Source organism: Erpetoichthys calabaricus, chromosome 16 (assembly GCF_900747795.2).
Source record: "Erpetoichthys calabaricus chromosome 16, fErpCal1.3, whole genome shotgun sequence".
NCBI lineage: Eukaryota > Metazoa > Chordata > Cladistia > Polypteriformes > Polypteridae > Erpetoichthys > Erpetoichthys calabaricus.
The window spans coordinates 4,232,283-4,256,950 of record NC_041409.2 but is presented as its reverse complement, the minus strand read 5'-3'; the positions used below and the strand labels follow the sequence as shown (position 1 = coordinate 4,256,950).

Here is a 24,668-nt window from a genome sequence, read left to right as displayed (position 1 = left end):
CAGTATATTGGAATGCATGTCTTATATGATCGAAACTCTGACTCACACCTGTAGATGATGGGGTGACTGCAGCAGCACACTCTTTCGTATTACTTTACCAAATGGTGGAACTGACCAGATATGTCTAGGGATTTCTTTTTCTTTTTTTTTTTTTTTAAACTGTACTGAATTTCAGAAACTGAAGGAACTTGAGAAGAACGTTTTTTATTTGGCATAGTAGCAAAGGGAATATGAATTTGTACAATCTAAGACAAAAAGTTGGACTGTTGCTTAGGATAGTGTTATAAACCCAAAAATGAAGTGAATTTATTGAGAACCGAGAAATAATAAGCATACAGTATGTATTGTACAAGCACTGTAAATTAAATAGGCAACTGTGTAAATACGTAAAATGTGGAAAAAGTAATGGAAACCTATAACCGCTAACCATAGAAATCACTCCAAATGTAGACATACAGGTGCATCTCAATAAATTAGAATATTGTTGAAAAGTTAAATTTAATTATTTCAGTAATTCAATTCAAAAAATGAAACTCATATATTATATAGATTCATCACACACAGAGTGATATATTTCAAGTGTTTATTTCTTTTCATTTTGCTGATTATGGCCTACAGGTAACGAAAACTCAAAATTCAGCATCTCAGAAAATTAGAATATTACATAAGACCAAAAAAAAAAAAAAAAGATTTTTAATACAGAGATGTTGGCCTACTGAAAAGTATGTCCATGTACGCACTCAATACTTGGTTGGGGCTCCTTTTGTATGAATTACTGAATCCATGTGGCACTGCTGAGGTTTTAAGCCATAACCAGAAAAATGAAAAGAAAAACACTTGAAATATATCACTCTGTGTGTAATGAATCTATATAATACTGTAAACTAGCTGTGTAAGCCCGTGCTGTAAAAAGCCCAGGGTCCTAGAAAGTATTGAAATCGTCAGAAAAAAAAATTGAAATGTAGCGATGTCAGGTACTGGGAAGGAACTACTTTGGACATCTCTCTCTAGGAGGTTTCATTTTGCTGATGTGCTCGCCTCACTAGAGTATTAGCGGCGGGAGGAAAAGTAAAAGGGATACCGTTTTGCCGATGTGCTCGCCTCGCTTCTGTATTGGCTGCTAAGCAAGTGACTCTTCAGAGGTTTCGCTTTGCCGACGTGCTGGCCTTGCTTGTGTATCCCCAGAGGTGGAGCCCTTACCCCGACTCCACCTCTCACTTCCGGGCCGGACAGACACACACACTTCCACATGTAGACGCTTATATATAAGATGAGTTTCACTTTTTGAATTGAATTACTGAAATAAATTAACTTTTCGATGATATTCTAATTTATTGAGATGCACCTGTATATAGTAACAATCAGAAAAGATTGCAGCTTACAGGTAATCATGTGGGCTTACTAAATGCAAAACAATAGGCAGACGTCAGGTGGAAAAACCCGCCAAAGTGCCACTGGATCTGCATCTAACGGTGTGGTTACAACTGATAAAAATGTACCAATGTGAAAGTAATTCTTACTAACAGAATGAAAATTTTCAGTTGTCTTTGTTATCTATTGGGCAGAATCTAAGCAGAAATAGTGCTTAAAAGTAGAGAGGCATGAATTTGATGAGCAGCACAAATAACACAGACATTGAGTGAAGATTTAGTCAGAAACCTACTGTCAGAACCATTCTGTTGTAGAACAGTGTAGGAGTCAAAGAAATAGGCCCGAGGAAGGTTCTGAATATCTGAGAGAAAAGGGAGAGAAAAAGGGAGAATAATTGGATAAAAGAACCAGGGTTAAGGGAAGCGGCTAAAGACAAGATGGAAAAATAGGAACAAGGCTACAGAACATTTGAAGCACAACAACATGAAGACAAACTCATCCTTTGAAGAAACAAGAAAAACGAGAAAGTAAGCAAAGCCAATAATGTAAAATCATATCCAGAGCTGTAGGAGGATCATGTCGTAAGCTCACCATCCTTCCAAAGTTCTGCAACAAACCGATCAGTTGACTGATGTAAAAGTGATGCTACGTTGTCATTTAAAGGATCCATGTTCTTCATTAACCACTCATCAGATTTGTAATCCACCTGGGAATAAGGGGGGATAGAAGCAAACAATCAAACTAAAACATATAATGATCAAAAAATGAAAAAAGGGGTCTCTGCTGAAAGAACTGGCAGACAATGCAAGTGAAAGCACTACTTAATGTATCCCTTTTTTTCCTCTCATGTTGCCCGAGTTCACTAACCTTGCCTGCATAGTGGATGATGCAGAAGTCCGCTTGATCTTTCAGCTGCCGTGGTTTCTGGAATTTTGGGTGGGAACCTTGCTCAACAGTTAGCTTCTCTACAAATGTCTTGTCTGTAGCCTTAGGGAACCAGCACTCTTCATCCAACAGAGCCAGAACACCAGGAGGATTTGCCTAAAATAATTTCATTTCATGAGAATCAATCAGCACGTGATGTTCAACATTTCATACCTGAGGTACATTGACAAATTCAAAATGATTGGATTATTGTTATAAAACAGACATACAGTACAGACAGAACCTTAAGTGATGACAGCAGATTGTTAATGAGATAACTAAAAACTCAAAACATTATCTCAAAACTTTAGATTAGGCTTATTAGGAAGCACAAGGATGACAGCAGTTTAATAATCTGACATCACTCATATCATTGAAGGAAATAGTAATTGATAATAAAAATGTCCATCTAGCCAGCAGTTTTCATGATTCACTAAATGAGCTTTATCTTACTAAACAGAGATGACTGAGCTGTATTTAATGAACTAGGCCTAATTAAATGTGTAGGCGTAAAAGGAAAAAATCCACAGGCTTTCATAAAAGCTTTGCCATAGGCGCTCACTCTTCTGTCACTGCACAATAAAATGTCATGCTATAATATTTAATTAATATAAAGCCACATATTTTATAACCCTGGAGCCTACCTAGGTATCCAAAGACACAAGGTAAGCTTGATCATTAGCTGCACAAGATGCCAATGCACTGCAGTCAGTTTTCTCATATTTAAGTTGTAAAACTAATTATTATTAATTTACTGCTCATACAATTCAACATAAGTGGTTAAAATGAATTATTTGTGGCTCTTTGGAAGTGCGCCTTTAAGGACTAACAAAAACAAAGCCAAAAACAATACTTTAGAGTGCTGAATTCTGAATTAAAAGTTGTAAAATTACCCAATGCACTAGTCTAGACATCTCCATCTATAATTAGCGCTCATGTGGCTAAATAGCTGAACCTGAGCTATAAGGAGCTGCCCAAGCCACACATTCATTCATTCATTCATTTACTGAACGTGTGGTCTGTTACAGGACCACAGAGAACAAGAGCCTATCCTGAAGCCAGCCCTAGGTGGGATGCCAGTTCATCACAGGGCACAAGTTCATGTTTGATTGATTATAAACAATTACATTATCTTCAGTAAAATTCACCATACAAGACAAAATTTTCCTTTGGTGTATTAAATACATCCAACTTCATGTTGCTGCCTTAACAAATCCAGGTTATGAGTATGGTTTTTCTTAGGTACTCTGGGGTCTCCTCCTACATCTCAGTGATGCAGATGCCAGAATTAAGTTACCCACTGTCTTAAAATAAGAGAGTTAGGATTCTTCCAGTTGACCAAGATAAGTCTGATTTTACTACACTATCAGCACGCAATCACAGTTTGTTTGTCCTTCTCCACTTTAAGCCCATCTGGAAGTCCACCAAACATAGCTGTTAATGGATTAGGAGGGATTGTGACAACAAGGCTGTCTGAAAGGCATTTAAAGATTTTGGTCCAGAATGATGTTAATTTGGTGTAGGCCCAAAACATGTGGCCTGGTGAGGCTGGAGCTTGATTGCAATGTTTGCAGGTTGGATCTTGCCCTGGAAATATTTTGGACAATTTTAAGCGAGACAGATGCACTCGATAAAAGATTTTCAGTTGAATAATTTTATGCTTCGTGCATATGGAGCTCAAGTGAATTCTGTGCATAGCTACCTTCCACTCCGTTTCTGAGATGTTGAGTGAGAGATCCTTTTCCTACTGTACTCTGGGTTCTTTGAAAGGAAGGGACTTTAAAATGGTTTTATATTTTATAGAAATTTTGTCTGAGTCTTCAAGACTAATCAGTATTTCTTCTGGAATAGAAATAGGTGGGAGGTGAGGAAAACTGGGTATATTTTGTTTAGCAAAGTTTCTAATTTGGAGATAGTGGAGAAATTGTGCTGATGGGAAGCTAAATTTGGAGTGTAATTGTTCATAGGATGCAAAGAAATTATTTATATACAATCCTCTACATTACTGTATTTAATCCCAGTCATTTTTCAAACATTAAAGCATTTTACCTTTAATTGCTCCCAAAGTTTAATTAGCCACTATTATTTGTATTTATTGTTATATCTTCCAATGCTTAAATCTGTTTTGTCATTTCCTTTTAAATCCCCTTTCCTGTGGAGTTTGCTCTCCTAATAATATTAAACTAATGAGAAATAATGATAAAGATAACAGACACCAGTGCAAACAACCTGGAACTATTTAACTGTCGCTCATTGAAGTGCTTATTAATAAATATTAGCTCAAATAACCAGAACATTACAAAAGAACAAACTATTAAATCCCAAAATGAATGAATTCTTTCTTTTCTAACACACAAAGTCTTGCTTAATTTTTTAAATATGTGGCATATGTAGTTTGTAACTTGGACTGAAACAAAACAAAGCATAAACTGGGAACTAACGGCTTGCTTAAGCTAAGGTGAGAGTCCGATTTGAAGCAGGAACTGGTTGGAATGAAAACCTGCAGCCACACAGGGCCACCAGGGCTGAACCTGAGAGCCACTGCTATAGGGGTTGGTAGTATTGGCTCTCTGATATCCCATAATGATATGCAAACTTTGGGACTGTTCATAAATATAAATCTCATACGAGAACACATTTCAAGAAGCAAAATAACGGAAGAAAAAAGTTCAGCAAATTAAATGTTAGATCAATTAGAAGTAAACCTGACTCGCTGATTTGTAAAACTGACTAGAATAAAAGCCAGTACCCTTAGCAATACCCTGGGACTGAGCTGGAGATACAGCGCCATAACTAACACAGAACCTCTCTTATGTCTTTTGTCATGTAGTATGTGTATTGAGAAATAAATTACAGAGTACATGTACTTTCACAGTTTCATTTCTCTCACATACTGTAGCTTTGTATTGCTAATGTACTGTGACAGAAATCAGGTCAGGCTAATCCACCACTTGTCACTGAATCCTAGGGCTTCATATCACATCCACACCAGGCACTGTATATACAAGGTCTCTGTTGCAGTACATTTGCAGCATAACTGTACTCGCATTGCTTTCTATCAATTCTCCCATCTGTATTTATCTAGAGGTATGTAGTAGTAGGGTGTTGTACCGTGTTAGCCATAATGAATACAGTGAGAAGTCAAGCAAAATGACACCTTTTCTTGGCTAACTAAAAAAATTACAATATGCTAGCTTTCAAGGCAACTCAGGCCACTTTTTCAGGAAAGATGATTACATCTGAAGATTACATCTTGCCTGAAGAAGGGGCCTGAGTTGCCTCGAAAGCTTGCATATTGTAATCTTTTAAGTTAGCCCATAAAAGGTGTCATTTTGCTTGACTTCAATCTAAAGGTATAGAATTCAAACAGTATAATAGGATGGATGGATGGATGGATGGATGGATGGATGGATAGATAGATAGATAGATAGATAGATAAATCACTTTATCTATCTATCTATCTATCTATCTATCTATCTATCTATCTATCTATCTATCTATCTATCTATCTGGCAGACAGACAGACTTTATTAATCCCCAAGGGGAAATTCTAATCAATTCTGATTAGAGCGCATTGCCGTACCCACCAAAAACCGAACGACGAAGATTGAGATCTGACTGCAGCCATGCAACGGGTGACACCTCGGCACCGCACTGCACCACACTGAACAGGGTGAGATTTTTTTTTACAGTGGCTGGAGTGCCAATCCTGCCACCAACTCCCAGTCCTCTCTACGAGTTGGAGGACCTGCTTGCAGGGCTGGATGCAAATTAACGTCATACCCAGGATGGAGCAAATGCAGGTTAAGGGCCTTGCTCAGGGTAGTAGAGATACTTCTGCCGTTTTATGACATATGAGAGCCACCACTCCGCCTATTTATAATAACAGAAGTAAACTTAAGTAAATAAAAGAAAAACAATCGACCCTATGTCCCCCATACCTTCAGGAAGTGTGTTGAAGAATTCCCTGAAAAAGTTGCACAGGAAATGTTGGATATTGATTTATCCATTCTTACTGAATTGCCACCACCACACTTTTATTAACTAAATTAGACTTAGACATTAACATTTTTAAAAATCATAGAATAACTTTAGCTTTAACAAGACTTTGTAACCTTTTAACACTAGCACTATTTTAAAAACTCAGACTTAATGAGAAATTTCAGTCTGGGTCAAATTCTGCTCACACTACATTAACAGCCTTAATTAATGCAGGATATTATATGTTATAAAATAGTAATTTTTTAAATTAAAATTCTTAACTACTCATGATTTGCTCATTACAAGCACAATGTTCAAACACCTTGATTGTACCAAAGGTCAATGGTCAGACTTGTAGCTGTGTCATCTGTTATTGAGCTTGTATGTTCTGGACACTATGACAAAGAAAGGAGCAGAGCTGTGAGTTCATCACCACTTAGTGGCTCATGAGGACAGACCCAAAGAAATCCAAATGAGTAGCAACAGTATACTGAGAATAGATAGCAAATCTCCGTTCAGGATCATTTCAAGTGTCTTTTTCAAGAGAGCTGCTCCTATTTATCAGGACAGATTAGACACATGGAGTCTGAATGGACCATGATCCAGACCTTAGTAGTGGAAGCACCTGTAGCCACCGAGGCCATAAGTTGCTTTATGAATGCCACTGATGAGGAATCTGTCAAGTTAAGAAAGAAGGCATTCTGTGCAGTGTTAGCAGGAGGCCCTCTGGATTTGACTGAGAGGTTCCAACAGAAGAAGGGGGCATTTAACAGCAGTGGGCAAAATGACAGCCCACATTTAGTAGGAGTTTGGCAAGAGCATGGAGAATTACTTGCAGGCAGCCTCAGAAATGCTCTAGCTAACTGTCTACTGACTCAAAAGGTTTCTCAGGATGTCATTCAGTCTGTTCTCAGTTGTCAGTGAAGAAATGCTGACTTCAACTAGGAAACTTGTGAAATTGTGAGAATATTTTAAACCCAGTGGACAATATACTGCAAATAAGAAATAGACCAATCTGGAGAGTCTTTAAGTTTGACCAATTGTATTCATTTGCCCTTTACAGCATCTCTGTTTAAAAGTAAGTGAGAAGCCAATTTTCCAGAGTCATACTAATCGCACCTACTGACAAGTCTAAATTTATAAAGATTCTAAGTGCAAGCAGCTCCTCCAACCTATAGGGAAAACTTGGGGGTTGGTGGCAGGATTGACACTCCAGCCACCGTAAACAAACTCACACTGTTCCTGTGTGGTGCTAAGGTGTCACCCGCTGCACTCGGGTCCCAGTCCAGGTGGTTCGACATGTGGTGGGTGCAGCAATGTGCAGTCACCGCATGCTCCCGACCTCCAAGTGAAAGACACTATTAAGTCTAAAGTACAGGTTCACCTAACACAGCTGCTCTTTTGTCCCCATAATTACAATATCAACTTGCCTACAAATTAAGCTCCTACCTATCTGTTTTAAAAGACACACAAATGAACATTTAAGCAGCCAGGTTGATATGAGTCAGTTTCAAAGTAGATCGTGAATATCCAGCTGTTTATTTACTAACAAGAATCTTAATAAGCCTCTAGAATCAAAGGTCCAGACATGTACACAAGTACAAAAAAAATGGACTAACCGGCCTTTCAATGAGGTCAATGCATGGCTGTAGGTCCAAGCCAAAGTCAATGAAGTTCCACTCAATGCCTTCACGCTGATACTCCTCCTGCTCCAAGATGAACATGGTGTGATTGAACAACTGCTGCAGCTTCTCATTAGTGTAGTTGATACATAATTGTTCAAATGAATTCAACTTCAGACAGAAAAGAGAAAAAAAAAAGTTTATTATTATTTTTTTTTGCAAATTACCAAGAAAGCAAGAAAGTGAAAGGTGAGAAGAGTTTTAAATTATGACACAGGCAAGAAGGTGGTAAAATTGGCTGGAAGGTCCTAATGACATTTCCTTCATCCAGCACATCGTCAGAGCTTTTACTTTCAAGAGAGAACCATCCATCCATTTTCCAACCTGCTGAATCTGAACACAGGGTCACGGGGGTCTGCTGGAGCCAATCCCAGCCAACACAGGGCACAAGGCAGGAACCAATCCCGGGCAGGGCGCCAACCCACCGCAGGACACACACAAACACATCCAAACACCAAGCACACACTAGGGCCAATTTAGAATCGCCAATCCACCTAACCAGCATGTCTTTGGACTGTGGGAGGAAACAGGAGTGCCTGGAGGAAACCCACGCAGACACGGGGAGAACATGCAAACTCCACGCAGGGAGGACCTGGGAAGTGAACCCAGGTCCCCCAACTGCGAGGCAGCAGCGCTACCCACTGTGCCACCGTGCCGCCAAGAGAGAACCATCTACAGGTAATTAGCTGAACTGTTTTCAAACATTTAGGTGAATGTGATTGCAATAAAAGTGAGCTTTTCCTATCCGTGGGAAAAGACACACTGACTACCTTCTTTAAAAGAAGCCTATCGTGATTTACGGAAACAAGAAATGTATCTTCTGTAATAAAAGCTGCAGACACTTCTATTACAGGTTAGCCAAGCAGAACAAAAACACATTTCTGCCATTTGCCGAGACTGTAATAGTGTAATAGTGGAGCGATCAATCTCCAGTAAAGGTGTGGGAGCAAGGAAACACAGGAGTGTGAGTTTATGAGGAAGAGAACGCCAAGCACACTTAGGAAATCCATATTTTAGTGTAATCACATTAAGCTTTGACTTTAACAGGAAAGACACCTTAACCTTTGAAACAACGGCACTGCTCTTTTACTTAGCAGGTTTTACTTCAGATAGTAAGGCCTGCAGTATAAAACAGAAGCATTAAATCTGGCCAAGCCCAGAATCTGTTTGCACTGCATGATTTCATATCTGATTACATATTTTAATTGGGTACAAGGGTCTCTCCAGGCAAAAAGAAGACAAAGCAAAGTTCAAAGGCACATTGTTTTCGGTGTGTTTAAGACCCTTAAAAATTGTAACTTGATAATGTTTAAGAAGAGCATTCAGGGGACAATATATTTCTTACCTGGAAGATTTCAAATCCAGCAATATCTAGGATCCCAATAAAGGAAGCTCCTTGTCTCTTAGTGCGGTCAAGTGCACGATTAATACGGTGAACAAGCCACCGAAACAGGCGTTCGTATGTGGCCTTTGCCAAAGCTTCAACAGCAAAATCAGCCTGTCAGATAAAAATAAAGCAGAATATCAAAAAAGAATATGGCACAGAAAGAAAAAATGACAGAAAAAAAAACACAACTAACCTGTTCCTTGGTCTGAGCCTTCTGCACATAGTCTCGACCAACCTTGATGCGAGGGGTAAGAATGGCACGGCAGAACTCAGTAACATTTATACCCATTAAGTGGCACAACTTTTGAGCAGCTGTCAGAGAGTTAGCAAAGTTTTAATTAGAATTTTCATAAAAAAAACACTGTTCTCGTTGTGAATTGTCCAGGCAACACGGAAAAACAGTTAATCTCGACACACTACCTGTATTATCAGGCATAGATGCTTGATCTGTATTCCTCTCCTTTCGGAAAGATATATTTCCAAACTGTAAAACGGCTGATATGAGTCTTAACATGGCTGTAGATTTAAAAAGTAAAATATTACACAAATTGTATATATATAGATATTATATACACACACACACACACACACACACACACACACACACACACATATATACATATATATTAGACCTCAACATTAACATTTGCAGTGTACCATGCAATGCATAGGTCTCTGTTCTGTGCCACTTGGCATGGGATTCGAAAAAGCAGTGTTAATGCTTGTGATGCGCCATCTGTTGGAATAACCAATGCAATGCAATTTATTAGTAAAAAAATGTTTGAGATACCCCATAGTTTGGAATGCCAGAGACACAGCAACCAGACAAACACACAGACACTTGTCCTTTTATGAAGGTGGATATATTTTTCAGACTTAATTTAATCCCAATAATCCACTGAACCTTGCATCTACATCTTTTTCCTAATAAGCATCTATGAAGAACCTTTAGCATTAATCTTCAAATCAAAACCAAGCATTCACTTCTTTCTGCTTCATTAACACTGCTAGTGCATCACTCAATTCCTCTTTAGAAAGGACACTTTCCTATTAACAGTTCTGCTTTTGTAAATACATTTACTGATGCTCTTTAATACATACACTAGTGCAGGAGCTCATGTAAGAATACAAAATGGCCATGGGATATGAGAGGCAGCGTATGCAGGGTTATATCAAAAATAAAGGAAAGAACTAATAAGCCACTCACACATTATCTCATCCTGGTGAAATCCCATGATCCTCATTGACTCCAGTGTCTCCTGGAAATTCTCCTTGTCTGTCTGTCCTGGAACTGGAACGAACCCATTTGATAAAAAACGGTATTGGTCGAATCCCTCAAGCAGCAGATCGCCTAAAAGGAAGAAACACAAGTTTTTAACAAATTAGTGGGACCCTTAAAATCCTCAAATTAGAATATTTCTTCTCGAGCCCAGGTACAGGTAAGATAATAATTTTGACCTCAAGACTCACCCTTCATGGCGTCTCCTGCTCCTGCTAAGAGCTGATAGAACATGTGGAAAGTCCGTTCATCTTTGGCCTGTCTGATTGCTCTTGACTTTTCAAGCAAATCTGAATTGGGAAAAATATTAAGGGCAGGACACAGAACAACTTGCTCCCAAAAAGTCATTATAAACTTCAAAGTACAAAATGAACCTTGTTCATCTTGTTCAGGCTCATGGAGAGCAAAAGTCGAATGAATACTCTCCTCTTAGTTTAATTATTTAGGCATTGTTTATCTAGATAATGGGTGGCATGGTGGCGCAGTGGGTAGTGCTGCTGCCTCGCAGTTAGGAGACCCGGGTTCACTTCCTGGGTCCTCCATGCGTGGAGTTTGCATGTTCTCCCCATGTCTGCGTGGGTTTCCTCCAGGTACTCCGGTTTCCTCTCACAGTCCAAAGACATGCAGGTTAGGTGCATTGGCAATTCTGAATTGTCCCTAGTGTGTGCATGGTGTGTATGTGTGTGCGCGCCTGGCGCCCTGCCTGGGGTTTGTTTCCTGCCTTGCGCCCTGTGTTGGCTGGGATTGGCTCTGGCAGACCCCCGTGACCCTGTAGTTAGGAAATAGTGGGTTGGATAATGGATGGATGGGATTATCTAGATAATGGCTATGACATTTTTCCTATAATCTCAGGCCTTTAGATATACCACAGATAAGTTAAAAAGATTGAGATTTCCTGACTAGCAGTCACACCCATTTTAATGAAATGCTTTAGCGTAAGGTACTGAAGCACCTCAATTGTCTTATTATAAACTGTCTAGACCACTTCCACATTGCACATTACCACAACTAATCGACATTAGTGCATATTTGTTACACTTGATAATAAAACCTGCTATCCCGCAGTCCTGTGCATACACTCCAGTTCACTATTACTGCAACAAGACTGATCCTCGAAACCCACAGACTTGAGACTTGTTGTTTACTTCCGCAACTGGATTTTGAGCTTCCTAATTACAAGTCCACAGCATGTGCAGAATGGCAGCATCTCATCTTTTATGCTGACCCTCAAAACAGGAAATCTACAAGAAAGTGTACGGAGACTCTCTTTTGTACTCCTCATTCACTTCTGACTATGTGGCCCGACACAGCTCCAACTTCATCATTAAATGTGATGATCACACCACGACTTGGGGCAAGAAAGCCAGAATTTCATAAATTTTATGTACATCTCTCTCTCTCTCTCTATATATATATTATATATATATATATATATATATTATATATGTACTAGAAATATAGAGATATACAGTGCATCCGGAAAGTATTCACAGCGCATCACTTTTTCCACATTTTGTTATGTTACAGCCTTATTCCAAAATGGATTAAATTCATTTTTTACCTCAGAATTCTACACACAACACTCCATAATGACAACATGAAAAAAGTTTACTTGAGGTTTTTGCAAATTTATTAAAAATAAATGTGGAGGACCTCAGGAGTAGGGAGACGGGAGGGGCCCTCCTCACTCACGTGCCAGCCTCCGTTCGAGTCGCTCTACCTCTTCCCATATGTTGGATTATACCTTGCCTGCGTTTACCTAGCAATACCTGTTTGTTCAACAGACATTATCATCTACAGATTATTAAGGAGTAACGTTTGACGTTTTCAGACAGAGATCAGAGCTACGTGTGTTTTAGAGGGTAGCTGCTGCTTGGCAGAGATATCACGGCCACATGCTTTCTCAATACAAATTGCACTTTTTAAAAAAAATTTTATTCATTGATTTTTAAAGTTTGTTCTGTTTTACTACTATGTGGGCGGAGCCATGGGGGACAGCTAGTTCACTATAATCACAAGCTACACTGTGCACACAGACACAAATCATGAACTGAAAACCCTTGCAAATATCCAGTCCCATCACACTGCCTCTTAGTTCTAACCTAACAAGGAGTCACACTGCAAGAATAATACACTTGGAAAGATTTTAATGGCAATGTGGTTTTGAAGTTTTCCTTCTGCTGCAATCCAAGGACAAACTGCCTGAATGTTATGTCAACACATTTGTTCTGCTAAGATACAAACCATGCTAAAATATACACTCTTCTGACACAGAAAATCAATCTTTGTTTTACACTGCTCTTTTCCATCTGGTAGTGACAGTTGTCATGTTTCACTGAAACTCTGCTTTGATGGAAATTAGTGGCATAGAGGTCAGCAAAGCCACATGTGGGAGGCACTGCTACAGATCAAATTTTACCTCAGACAGCTTGGTTTTATGTATTACTGCATTCATATTCGTTGCTCCTAGATACATCTCTTTCTTACAGTACCCTGTTCCTCTAATGCTCTTATCTAAGATGAATACAGGAAAAATTCCATTACAACAAAATTTTCATTACAACAAAGTATTTTAATGGTCCCAACAGATTCCCCATATGACACGAGTCTATAGAAATTTCGTTACTACGAAATACTTTCATTACAACGAAGTGCCCAAAAGACCTTGAAATGCCTGAATCATCCACAGAGCAGTTAGTTCTGTGGTCGCAGCTCAGTTGTGCACAACAATCCCCCAAACAGAAACATTGTAAGTTTTTTTTCTTTCTTTGGACTTTCCTCGTACGTTTTTTTTGCTGTTTTTGTTTTCGGTGGTTTTCAGTGATACCTTTTGCTTATTGCTCACCAACATTTGAAAAACATCTATTGGAATTTAACTCATTGTCACCCTCCTATAGAAACGGCAGACATGAAAAAATAACAGTTTACATTAGAAAGAGAGAAAAAAAATTTAAATTTTTGTGGCTGTTGATTCAGGTAAAAAGAAAAAAGATGTTATCAGTGAATTTGGACTGTCGCCATCGACAGTGTCAGCTTTCTTGAAAAACCGAGCAAAAAAAGAAGAAAAATCTCGGGTTGCAAACGAATGGGAACTACTGCATTTGAAGACGTCGAAAAAGCAGTTTTTATGTGGTTCAATAATGCTCGTTCAAGAAACATTCCTATTAATGTGGCACTCTTTCAAGAAAATATGAGGCTTCTAATCTCTGTTGGGACCTCCCCCAACTGGACAACACACTAAAGAGCGTCCTGAAGTGCAATCACCACGTCTGTGGAAGACTGTTTTTCCATTGCCAGGGCAACAACAGGCTCACAGCTCTGCTGCGGCTCTTCACCAAAGCAAACAGAAAAGATCTCGATGGGTGATGCAAGGAACATTGTAAATGCAGGGCACAGTATTACTTAGCCACTAACCTGGTCACAACCCTGCCTGACTGCTGTGTCTGTGTATAGGAGAGTGGCAGATCACACTACAATAAATAACGTGCTGTTCCTGTTTCAAGCTGAATAAAGATGGTTTTGCTAAAGTACCGAGACTCAGCCTCGTGTTTTTGGGGGTGTAAGACAGGGACTTATAGCGTGACCCGATCTTTTAGGATTCGCTTCTATGGCGCCTCACTGCAGTGCTCTGAGCCAGCGGTTGCCTTGCCCCGGCAACGGACAAACAATCTTCCACAGACTTTCGTTCCTGTTGGGTGGGTGGTGGGGGAATCCCAAAAGAGTTCAGAAACCTCACAATATGAAGAAGAAGAAGAAAAGGATGATTTGACTTCTGATTGATAACTGTGCTGTCCACAACACGCTTCCACATTTAGATAATGTTCGTGTTGAATTCCTACCACTCAATTGAATGGCAGTGCTTTAGCCATTGGATTTGGGCATCATTTGCACCCTGAAAGTGTATTATTGCAAGGAAATGCTAAGAAAAATTCTCATCAGCATAACTTGTAGACAGGAGGAGATTAAAGTTAACGTGAAAGAAGCTATTGAAATGATTGCAAATGCCTGGACACAAGTTAAAGAAAGCACTAAAGTAACAAATACAGAATCTCATTACTACGAAATTTTCCTTACAACGAAATATTTTTTAGGTCCCTGGCAGTTCGTTGTAACAGAATTTTACCTGTATTTTGATACTCTAACACTATCTTTTTATGCCTTGCTCTTTGTCACCTTTGTGTAGTTGTGTAAAACTATCATTCTTGTCTACTGATTAGTAAGGATACAGGTCTCAATGTTTGCTCCAACAATATAGCCCGTCACATCAAAGTTAATCCGAATAAATTTCCCCTAATGAAAGACAAAGAGACAAAAGGGCTCATATGAAATATATAGAAATATACACAATTAACAAAACTTTACAAATTGTGAATTTCTAATTACATAATGTGTACACATTAGATACAGTAAAATAAACTAGTTCCAGACTAATTAACAAAAATAGATTCTAACAATGTCTGTTCATTAATAATACTGTTCAGTTATGGCCAATTTAATATATATTAAAGACATAATTCTTGCAATACTCAAAAATAACACACAAAAAATTCTTGCTAATTAACACAGTACCCAGCAAATAAAATTAATGACAAAAATTAAATGCATGTATAGCTTCAAGTTACTAATTAGTAGCAGAAGGATGTAAAGGACTTCATTTCTTACAAAGCGAGAGGAGTTGTCATTCTTCACAGTTTTTGCATTTCCAAAGGCTTCTAGAATAGGATTGGCTTGTAAGAGTTGCCTCTCTAGCTCTCCCTAGAATGAAAAGAAAAAGAAATTTCAAAATGTCATGGCCCTTCAGTCACTTCTGTGTACAGTAAAACATTGAGAAATATCCATTCAATCATATGTGGGTATAGCTGAGCAACTGCCTTTAAAATAACCCAATCACCAGGGTTGCAGAGGTTAGAGATGCCCAGAGATCAATGGGTGCCCAATGCTGGTGGTTTGCTCTCCAGTCCCTATAATGGCTTAAGAATGTCACATTGCGATATATTTATTATGTCAGACTTCTTGATGCATTTGGAAATTTTCTGTTAAAGATTCTATACAGCTGTCCTCCAAAAAAGGGGAACAGCAGCTATGGAATTAAAGACCGTTAGTCTGCATCTTGGCAAAAGTGTTGGGTCAAACTACTCTTATTACCCAGCCACCATTACAGAAGACAGTCTGATCAAAAGGCTTCATATTATTCATGATAAATGCAATGCCAGGAGTGCTACAGATCTGTTCATAAATGAAAAGTTCTCAAACTTTTTTCCCCCATTGTGATCTCCTTTGGACATACCTGTATGGGTGGACATTGTCCCTTGGCCAGTTTTAAATTAGTGTGGTCTTATTCAGCCCCAGTAACATTCAATCTAATTAGTACTTCCATAAAAAAAATAACCTTTGCAAAAAGGATTTTATAAAAATATGTTAGGGCCATTTTTCACATTGTGATCTGGACCATTTTCTAAAATTACTTTCTGGGAAGTATGACCAGCCTGTAACCCCTAGCCCAGGGGTCTCCAACTGCAGTCCTGGATAGCTACTGTGGCTGCAGGTTTTCATTCTAACCCTTTTCTTAATTAGTGACCAGATTTTGCTGCTAATTAACTCTTTGCCTTAATTTTAATTGATGCACAACTTGAGACTCTGGGCCTTTATTTTTTTTCCTTAATTAGCAACCAAACAATATTAAGACACAAAATGAACCAACACATAAACAACAACCTGTGTCCATCACACACTAACTGAAAATAAAGAAAGGTGAAGGCCACAGTAATGTTGATCTGCTCGGGTCCACAAAACATTTTGACAGCGCTCTTAAAAAACAAAATCAACAGTTTTGGAAATGTCTGCCATGGACGAATTAGCGCCATGGAATTAAATAATGGTTTTAATTAGCAATGAGAATTGGCTTCAAGTTAAGAAACTGAATGAAAGTTGGAATTTGAGGCCCCAACTTAGTTGGTCATCTGTTGGCTCACTTCACATCAAATTTATGTTTTGTTTTTTTTTTTCCCCTTCCATCAGCTTGTTGCTGAGGTCACCAAATGTCGCCATCTAGTCCTGTCTGCTGTTAAATCAACTGCTTGCCGTAGACTAATGTGCCATGATTCAAGGTCTTCAATGATGTTATCAATCCAGCATTTTCATTGTCGTCCTCTAGATCTTCTTCCTGTTATGTGGCAGTGCATGACTCTTTGTGGTAGTCGTCTTCCGTCCATTCTGTTGACATGTCCAAACCACAGGAGTCCTCGCTTGTGAATTCGTTCACTTAGTGTTTGTTTCTGCTGCAGTCTGCTTCTTATGTCTTTGTTTCTTATTCGGTGCTTTCTGGTTACTTTAATAAGCCTCCGTAGCCAGCTCATTTCTGCGACTTCTATTCCTCTTTCATCCTCATTTCTTAGGCACCAGCATTCTGATCAGTACAACAAAACTGAAATAACCAATGTTTCATACATTGTTACTTTTGTACTGACTGCTATATTCTTGGATTTCCACAATTTGTTTAGTTTTCCAAATACAGCAGAAGCCAGTCCGATTCTTCTCTTGATATCTAATGTACAACTTCCTTCTTGGGATACCAGGCCTCCCATGTAGACAAATTCTTTCATCTGTTCTAGATCTTCTCCTCCAAGCTGTATTTTCAGTTGTTGTGCATTTGACTTACTTATTGTCATTATTTTTGTTTTTGACTTGTTGATGAGTAGCCCATATCTCCTAGTAGTGGTGTCAATTTTGTTAGTGAGCAATTGCAACTGTTCATCTGTCTCAGCGATGAGATCGATGTCATCACCAAATCTAAGGTTAGGTGCCGTTTAAGGAAAAAAAGAATCAATTTAACGGTCAGAGTCTCAAGAAAAGTCAATTAAAATAAATGTAAATAGTTAATTAGCAGCAAAAACTGGTCACTAATTAAGAAAAGAGTTAGAATGAAAACTTGCAGGCACAGTAGCTCTCCAAGACTGGAGTTGGAGACCCCTGCCCTAGCCCTTACCCACCCCAAATTATCTCACTTAGTTCTGACCTGCTGGTACATAACCACTGAAAGAAACTATAAAGAAAAGTCAATGCAACAAAAACAACTTATGAAATGACTGAATAGTTATAGAACGTGTCGACAAAAGTGGTTAAAAAAAAAAAAAAAAATCAGATCCATTTCGTGCAGTATGGCAAATGAAGTAATATTATGGTATTAAAACACAGGATCAGCCTGAATACAGGACCAGTGAAGTATGGTTGAAATTAAACTAACACATACTCCTTCACTTTCCTATAGCTGTTTTCCCAGCTTGGCTTTGCAGGCATTGCTAGGTAACGGACAGTTACAGTAACGGTCACTTGGTTACTTTTCAGTTGGTTGACTTTATTTACATTTATAGAATTACTTTCTACTTCATAGGGCTCGGCTTATGATTTCAACTGACTAACATAAAAGAAATGTTAATTGCCCTCCTTTCCCCAGTGCTATGCAGTCATCATGTTCTAGTCAGTTCATTAGTTGCCATAATCTGGTTTGTAGTTCATCTACGTGATCTTCATCGTGAAACAGCAGTTAACACTAAATGTTGACCACAACAGACTGGGTCCAGGATCGCTTAACACTGGAATCTAGAGGATTTGGTTTTGTCTAATGCTTAAAAACATACCTTGACTTCTTTATTAGAATGCTGTAAAGTGTGAAGGCAACAGTGATCAACTTGTCCGATTCATCTTGAGTGGCTAAAACAGCAGCAATTCATCATTCCTCTACTGGCTCAAGCAGTAACACCAAGGCATCTCCAATTAACTCGGGTTTAGAGTTTTCACCATTACATTAGACAGAAGCTGCTTGAAAGTCATTAAATTAACTACGAAGGGACAGCAGAGTTTTCCTGTAGTGCACATTACAGCTTTACAGTAGAAATAAACCATCTGACAAAAATACGCCAGCACTCTTCACTAAGTAAAACAAGGAGGCTTGGGGAGTGAAGCATTTGTCAGTGCGGCCTCCATAAAGCTCTAGAGACCCAAGTCCAAATCAATCCCCACATGTGTGGATTTTCCATGTTTTCCCCATATCTGCAGGAGTTTTTTCACCAGGTGCTCCAGGTTTAATGGTAACTCTTAAATGCATCAGAATGTGAGTGTGCATGAGAGTATACTACAATGGACTAAAGACCCATCCACTGGCTTCTAACCCTAAACTGGATAAGTGGGATCGAACACAGGTGGGTTTAGAACCGATTTACAGATTATAGCTTCTCACAATGTCTGTATAGCTTTTTCACCACAAGTACATCAGGGTGACTGGAGACTTACATTTTGCTGTATTATGAATATCTGGGAGTCTAATGTTCCCCATAAAGACCTGGTGCCCCATTTCTACCCTGTGAGTAATTCTGCTTGGAAAAGGCACCTACTTCCTGAGACCGTGGATTGGATTAATAAGGGTTACAAAAACTGATGGATGGATATAGAGTTTTTGCTGATTACACAGTGAATGGTGTTTAATTAGCTGCGGAAGGTCAATTTCATGCTTAGCACAACGTAATCCTACAGAAGAACATTCCAATTACAGAGATGGATGCAAGGAGCTTTGAATTACTGAAATGTAACTTGCAATTATTTTGATTTATTTAAATTACAACAGCAATGGAGACATCAGTAAGGACAGTAAAAGCAATGGCATTAGCTATAAAGATACTTACATAGGAAGTTGAGACGTTCTATTTTATGAAATGATGAATGTAACAAACAGGTATGTGATGACATCATCAGTGCCGAAGAAGCACGAGATTAGACATGTAGGGATAAAACAACAACACAACAAACACAATGAGAAGCACAAAATGCCCCGCCAAACTGACAAAACCAGACATTTTTCTCACACAGACAAAACACAAATTATTTGTAGTATTTCTCAGGATTAAGGGATCAGATTTTTACATTGATTTTATGCCAAGGTAGCTACTGTATCTCATTGCAAAAGTACTACACCCCCTGTGACTACATCAATTACAACACACTTGCCTGGGTGCTGGTCGGCCTCGGTAATTCCAGCTGCATAAAGCAGATAAACAGAAAAAGAAAGAAGATGAGAAAGTTAGAAAGACATGCGGAGCAAGAGATAAGTCGAGGCAGTAGAGGAAAAGCAGCAGTAGCAGTAGCAAGGGTAGCAGAGATTAACCAAAGTGGCCAAGTGTTTTCCAACTGTTCAGAAGTGGAACTGCATAAAAGCTAGATTTTAAAAAGGTAAGGAACTTGAAACATCTGAAAATTACATTTAAAAAAATCTGTCAGATCTCTATTCTATATTTATACCCTCTATTCCTAATTCTCTAAACTGCTATAGAGACATAATTAGCAGCAGAATACAAATAAAAGAATGGATTCTCATCACATGAGTACTTTAAAATAATATTTCAGCACCTTACATATGAAACTGAAACATAACCTTACATATGAAACTGAAACTTACTGATATTACCGAAGCTAACATTTTCCTCCTTCTTGATATGCTTAGCCAAGTATGCATAAGAATGCAAATGTGAAAACATTACCTGCAACTCTTTCCGAGACCCTCCCGTGTTAGCAGCCTTGTGAGAAGAGGCCACATGAGCCAAGTACTGGATCACCTTCTTTGTGTTCTCAGTTTTACCAGCACCAGACTCACCACTACATGGGAAAAAAAACACAATGGGTAAGCAGCAGTACAAGCAAAACACAAAAGTACAGTATATTTGAGAAAAAACATACCAGCACCACCAATTTGCTTCTGTTGAAGGTGTAGAATTAGGTTCATAGTCACAATTAAATTACATTTTGGATTACATTTAAAAAATCAGGAGTGTGCACCCCTCGACTTTCTCGTATACTGAGATAAAGGGAGAGGTCATCAGAACCACTTCCAGTTGCGCAATATTTCTCAAATATCACATCTCTTTATTTCTCATCATAACTAATTGATATCAATACACAATCATTTATCTCTATTTATAATCACACTCTATATTAAAATGATATTTTCGTACTTAGGCTGGTCGAAAACGGTGGTGGAATTGTTTCATGATTACACATGCATTATCTAGATTACGTGCAAAGTAAAAAGAGTTATAGTCACCTAAAACATAGAAAAAGGGTTAGTATTATACAATATTTATTTTAATAAATTACTATAGGTAAAACTGTGTTTAGCTACATTTAATTATGATAATGATGTCGGAAATAAAAAAAAAAAAATCATAAAATTAAATTTGTTACCAGAAACACGACGGCGACGTAGCAGCTTATTGTTCCCATTACATCTTTATATTTACATGGCATGTTCAATGTTTACACGTTATTATTAAACTGATGATGTATAAATTAAAATAATATTAATAATAGTTATTGAAAGAATATGCATTATATTGAATACAGTTTTTAATATCATGTACACATTTATATTTCCATGATACAAAAAAAAATCTGTTGTTTAAGTAAAATACTACTTCCAGTTGAGTCATTTTTTCTCAAATTTCATATCTGCTTGCTTTTTATCATTATAAATATCTACACAAAATTGGAATCATCTCTCTGTAATTATAACCATAGTTTACTTGAAAATTCGGGAAAGTGTTCAGTTAAAGTAGCACTTCCAGGTGCCAGAAGTGACCCAAAAGTTGCCAGAATTCCTTATTTTGATATAAAGCAGGTGTACAAAATCTCAGTGACCGAGGTCAAAGCGTTTGAGTTACCGTGTTTACACACAGACAAATAGAAAGACATAATTTCAAAAATTATTTTTTCTGACTCCGGAAGGTCTAAAACGTCAAGCTTCATCATAATCTCGAGGTCGAATTTTTTCATGATTCCCATACTTTCTCTATACTATGTATACGAGAAAGTAAAAATGTAAATTAAATTTAAATAAAATGTAATGTTTTACTAAACAGTAGACTTTCTGTTAAAGTACTAGAGAGATGAAAATAAAATTTTTCAGCCTCTGAATAAAGTGGATGAATATCCACTGTAAAATTTCAGACCCATAAAGTAGTGCTACCCACTGCTTACAAACTATTATTTATCAATAGGAATCTCTTCATCAGTGCTAACGTTTGTGATGCACAATTTTTGGGAAAGCAGCATAAAATTTTATTAGCACATTTTACTAGTACAGTACAGCATAACAAAAGGTGTTCTAGCAAAAGGCACTTTGCAAACATTAGGGCAAGTGGAGTCCAAATTTCATACATTTTAATGTTACAGCCAGATAAATATACAAAAAAAAGACACAATCACTTAATAAAAGCTAATCTAATATATAGTAAGTAATTTAACAATTTCAGCAGTGTACTTACGTGCAAAGAATGGCTTGATCTTCTCGATCTAAAACATAATGGAGAAAGAAAAAATAAGTACAGGAGGAACAATTCTTTCATATAAGAAAAGACAATTCCATATATAATCCAAACTGGCAAAGACGAGAAATACAAGGTATTGAGTAAATCTCTGGTTACTAGGCTTTGTGACATATCAGTTCAAACGAATAACACAACACTGACATTTAAACAAGGCAGATACAGTATGTAGCAGAACACAATAAAACATTTAATTCAAATAAGCATTTATAAAATGAAAAACAAAGAAAAACAACAAAGAATCAGAAAAATAAGGAAAACAGCATAAGAGCCAACTCATACTTTCTGAATATGCTGATCTGCACTCAGGCGAAAAGATAAAATGACGGCTTTTTGATTTCATCCAAATGGCCGCACTGATCCAAATCCATTTGGTCTGAACAAATCCAAATCCTATTATGTGATATCATCTACTGCTGAGTTCTGTTCTTGTAATATTTCTATTGCACTATTATATTGTATTGAGGATTACTTGTGTTCTGTTCTGTGTATTGTATTGGATTTACCTCCTTTTTCTGACACCCATTGCACACCCAACCTACCTAAGGGTCACTCTTTGAACTACCTTTCCAAGGTTTCTTCCATTGTTTTTTTTCCCCTACCAGGGTTTTTTTTTTGGTGGGAGTTTTTCCTTGTCTTCTTAGAGAGTCAAGGTTTGGGGGGCTGTCAAAAGGCAGGGCCTGTTAATGCCTATTGCAGCACTTGTGTGACTTTGGCCTATACAAAAATGAATTGTATTGTAATTGTATCCAGAGAGGTAACTACACACTTCCAAACTTCTTTGTCAGCTCAAATTACGCAAGTGCTACAAACTTCTCATACACCCTGTACAAAAACAAGACATGTACAAAGTGTGCAGCAACTGCAGAGCTGAGAATGGAAAATGAAAGGACAATTCTTACAGCAGCTCAAGTAGACTGGGTTTGAACCCTGTTCTAGTCTCCAGCTGTGATGAGTCTATGCTCTTCAAGTCTGCGTGGGATATTTCCTTTGGATTCTCGAGACTTCTTACAACATCCCGGAGACATGAGTTTTAGACTGACTAAATTGGCCCAGTATGCGAGGGTGGTAGTGTATCCCACAAGTAACCCACCAAGGGATGTTTTTTTACTAGCTCTGGTTCCGTGTACCCCAAAAGTGGTTTAAATCGTATGAAAATTGACAGGTGTCTATTGCACTTTACAGATTATAAATCTCCAACAGGATTGGCTTTGGAGCTAAAATGTCCAATTAAGCTTTTTTTGGAATTACAGTATCCCTATAAGGGTAGCATTAGGTCAAGCTACTAGCATGTAGCATTGTCACCAATGTTATTTATCAGATACAAGGGGGCTCTGCCCCCTGCTCGCTTCGCTTGCCTACCCCCGGCGTTGGGTATCCTGAAATACATTAGTCGAGCTCGTTCGTTTTGGAGCCGTGCCCGCGGCATTTCAGACGCGCGTTGTAGGCGCCCGCGTTCATTGATTTTATCCAGGCAGGCTTGTGTTTGTATATCCGTCAGTCGAGCTTGTTCGTTTTGAACCCGTGCCTGCTTTGCTTCCGCAGTTTCAGACATGCGTTTACTTGACTCCGCAGTAGTGCCACTCACAATATGGCGGTGACGCCTGTGCCTTCACTCCGCAGTAGTGCCACTTACAATATGGCGGTGAAGCCTGCGCCTTCCGTATTTTATGGGTCCGTGGGGCCTCCGTAGCCTCTTCTGTTTGAATCTGGGCTGCAGCGCAGAGTCCTCTTATTTGTGTGGCAGTGTTGGTAGTCGTTAGCCATGGCCGCGTTGTTGCTTCATTACTCATTCACGTCAGTTGAGCTGTTTCGTTTTTGGGCCGTGACTCATTCGTGCGCGTGGATACGACTTCGCGTGCGGTTTATGAGACGTGCGCTGTACGCGCCTACGCAGTACGTCTCATGGTCCCATCGCCGTGTACCTGCGTCCATGCCATCCGGTTTACCATTCTCGGTTAGTTGGATACTGTACACTGCTGCATTTATCTGGAATCCTTTTAATTCAAGGAGTGCAATATATTACAGGATACATGTCTCAACTCCTTCAGCTCCTTTAGGAAGGCCATTGATTTTTTTTAAATTATTTGTTTTGTTTTCACATTAATTTTTTTCACCACTAGCATTTATTTAGTATTAGTATAATTTGTTTAGATGGCCCCTATTGAAAGTCACTAGCAGCTTTCTGGTTAATATTTCTTCTTCTTATGAGTATTATTCATAGTGGGAAATTCTCAGAAACATTTAGTTAACCTTAGGGAGGTATATGTTCCTGGTTTCTTGATATGTAGCTCAGGATAAATATTCATTTAACCTGTCTTCATGCCTCCACGTAGAGGTGACAGTATACTGGGGGACAGTGAGGTAGTATGACAGATAGGAAGATGTGGCAATAAGCCTGGTGACTGAAAGAGATGATGGGATGTAGGGCGAGAGGGAGGCAGACAGCCATGGCAGTAGACTAAGTAGGGTTGCAACAACTAATCACCAAAATCGATAATAACCAATTACTAAAAACGCTGGCAATGATCACTTTCATCGATTAGTTGATTACATCATTAGGCGGAGTATGTTGTGTCACGTGATTGCATCATGCATTTGAAAAAAAGGAAGAAGTGCCAGAAAAAAGCGTGCAAACTAAGACTTCCAAAGTTTGGGAACACTGAAGTCAGATA

The 24,668-nt window shown here is 38.5% G+C and overlaps 1 protein-coding gene across 6 annotated transcripts in view; it reads right to left on the bottom strand.

Moving 5' to 3' along the window:
- myh14 (myosin, heavy chain 14, non-muscle) overlaps window positions 1-24,668 on the bottom strand; it is a 154,737-nt gene that overhangs the window by 71,610 nt on the left and 58,459 nt on the right. For 2 of the 6 annotated variants that reach the window (XM_051920135.1, XM_051920137.1), the window contains exons 5-18: window positions 21,934-21,961; window positions 20,155-20,269; window positions 19,621-19,654; window positions 15,287-15,375; window positions 14,851-14,914; window positions 10,816-10,914; window positions 10,553-10,696; window positions 9,766-9,861; window positions 9,539-9,657; window positions 9,304-9,456; window positions 7,896-8,069; window positions 2,239-2,412; window positions 1,963-2,077; window positions 1,664-1,732 (exon numbers count right to left, since the gene is read on the bottom strand). In XM_051920135.1, coding sequence (XP_051776095.1) covers window positions 1,664-1,732; window positions 1,963-2,077; window positions 2,239-2,412; window positions 7,896-8,069; window positions 9,304-9,456; window positions 9,539-9,657; window positions 9,766-9,861; window positions 10,553-10,696; window positions 10,816-10,914; window positions 14,851-14,914; window positions 15,287-15,375; window positions 19,621-19,654; window positions 20,155-20,269; window positions 21,934-21,961 — 1,473 coding nt within the window. Of the gene's footprint in view, window positions 1-1,663; window positions 1,733-1,962; window positions 2,078-2,238; window positions 2,413-7,895; window positions 8,070-9,303; window positions 9,457-9,538; window positions 9,658-9,765; window positions 9,862-10,552; window positions 10,697-10,815; window positions 10,915-14,850; window positions 14,915-15,286; window positions 15,380-19,302; window positions 19,321-19,620; window positions 19,655-20,154; window positions 20,270-21,933; window positions 21,962-24,668 lie in introns of all 6 variants that reach the window. The other 4 variants (XM_028821866.2, XM_051920139.1, XM_051920138.1 and 1 more) reach the window with 4 other exon arrangements.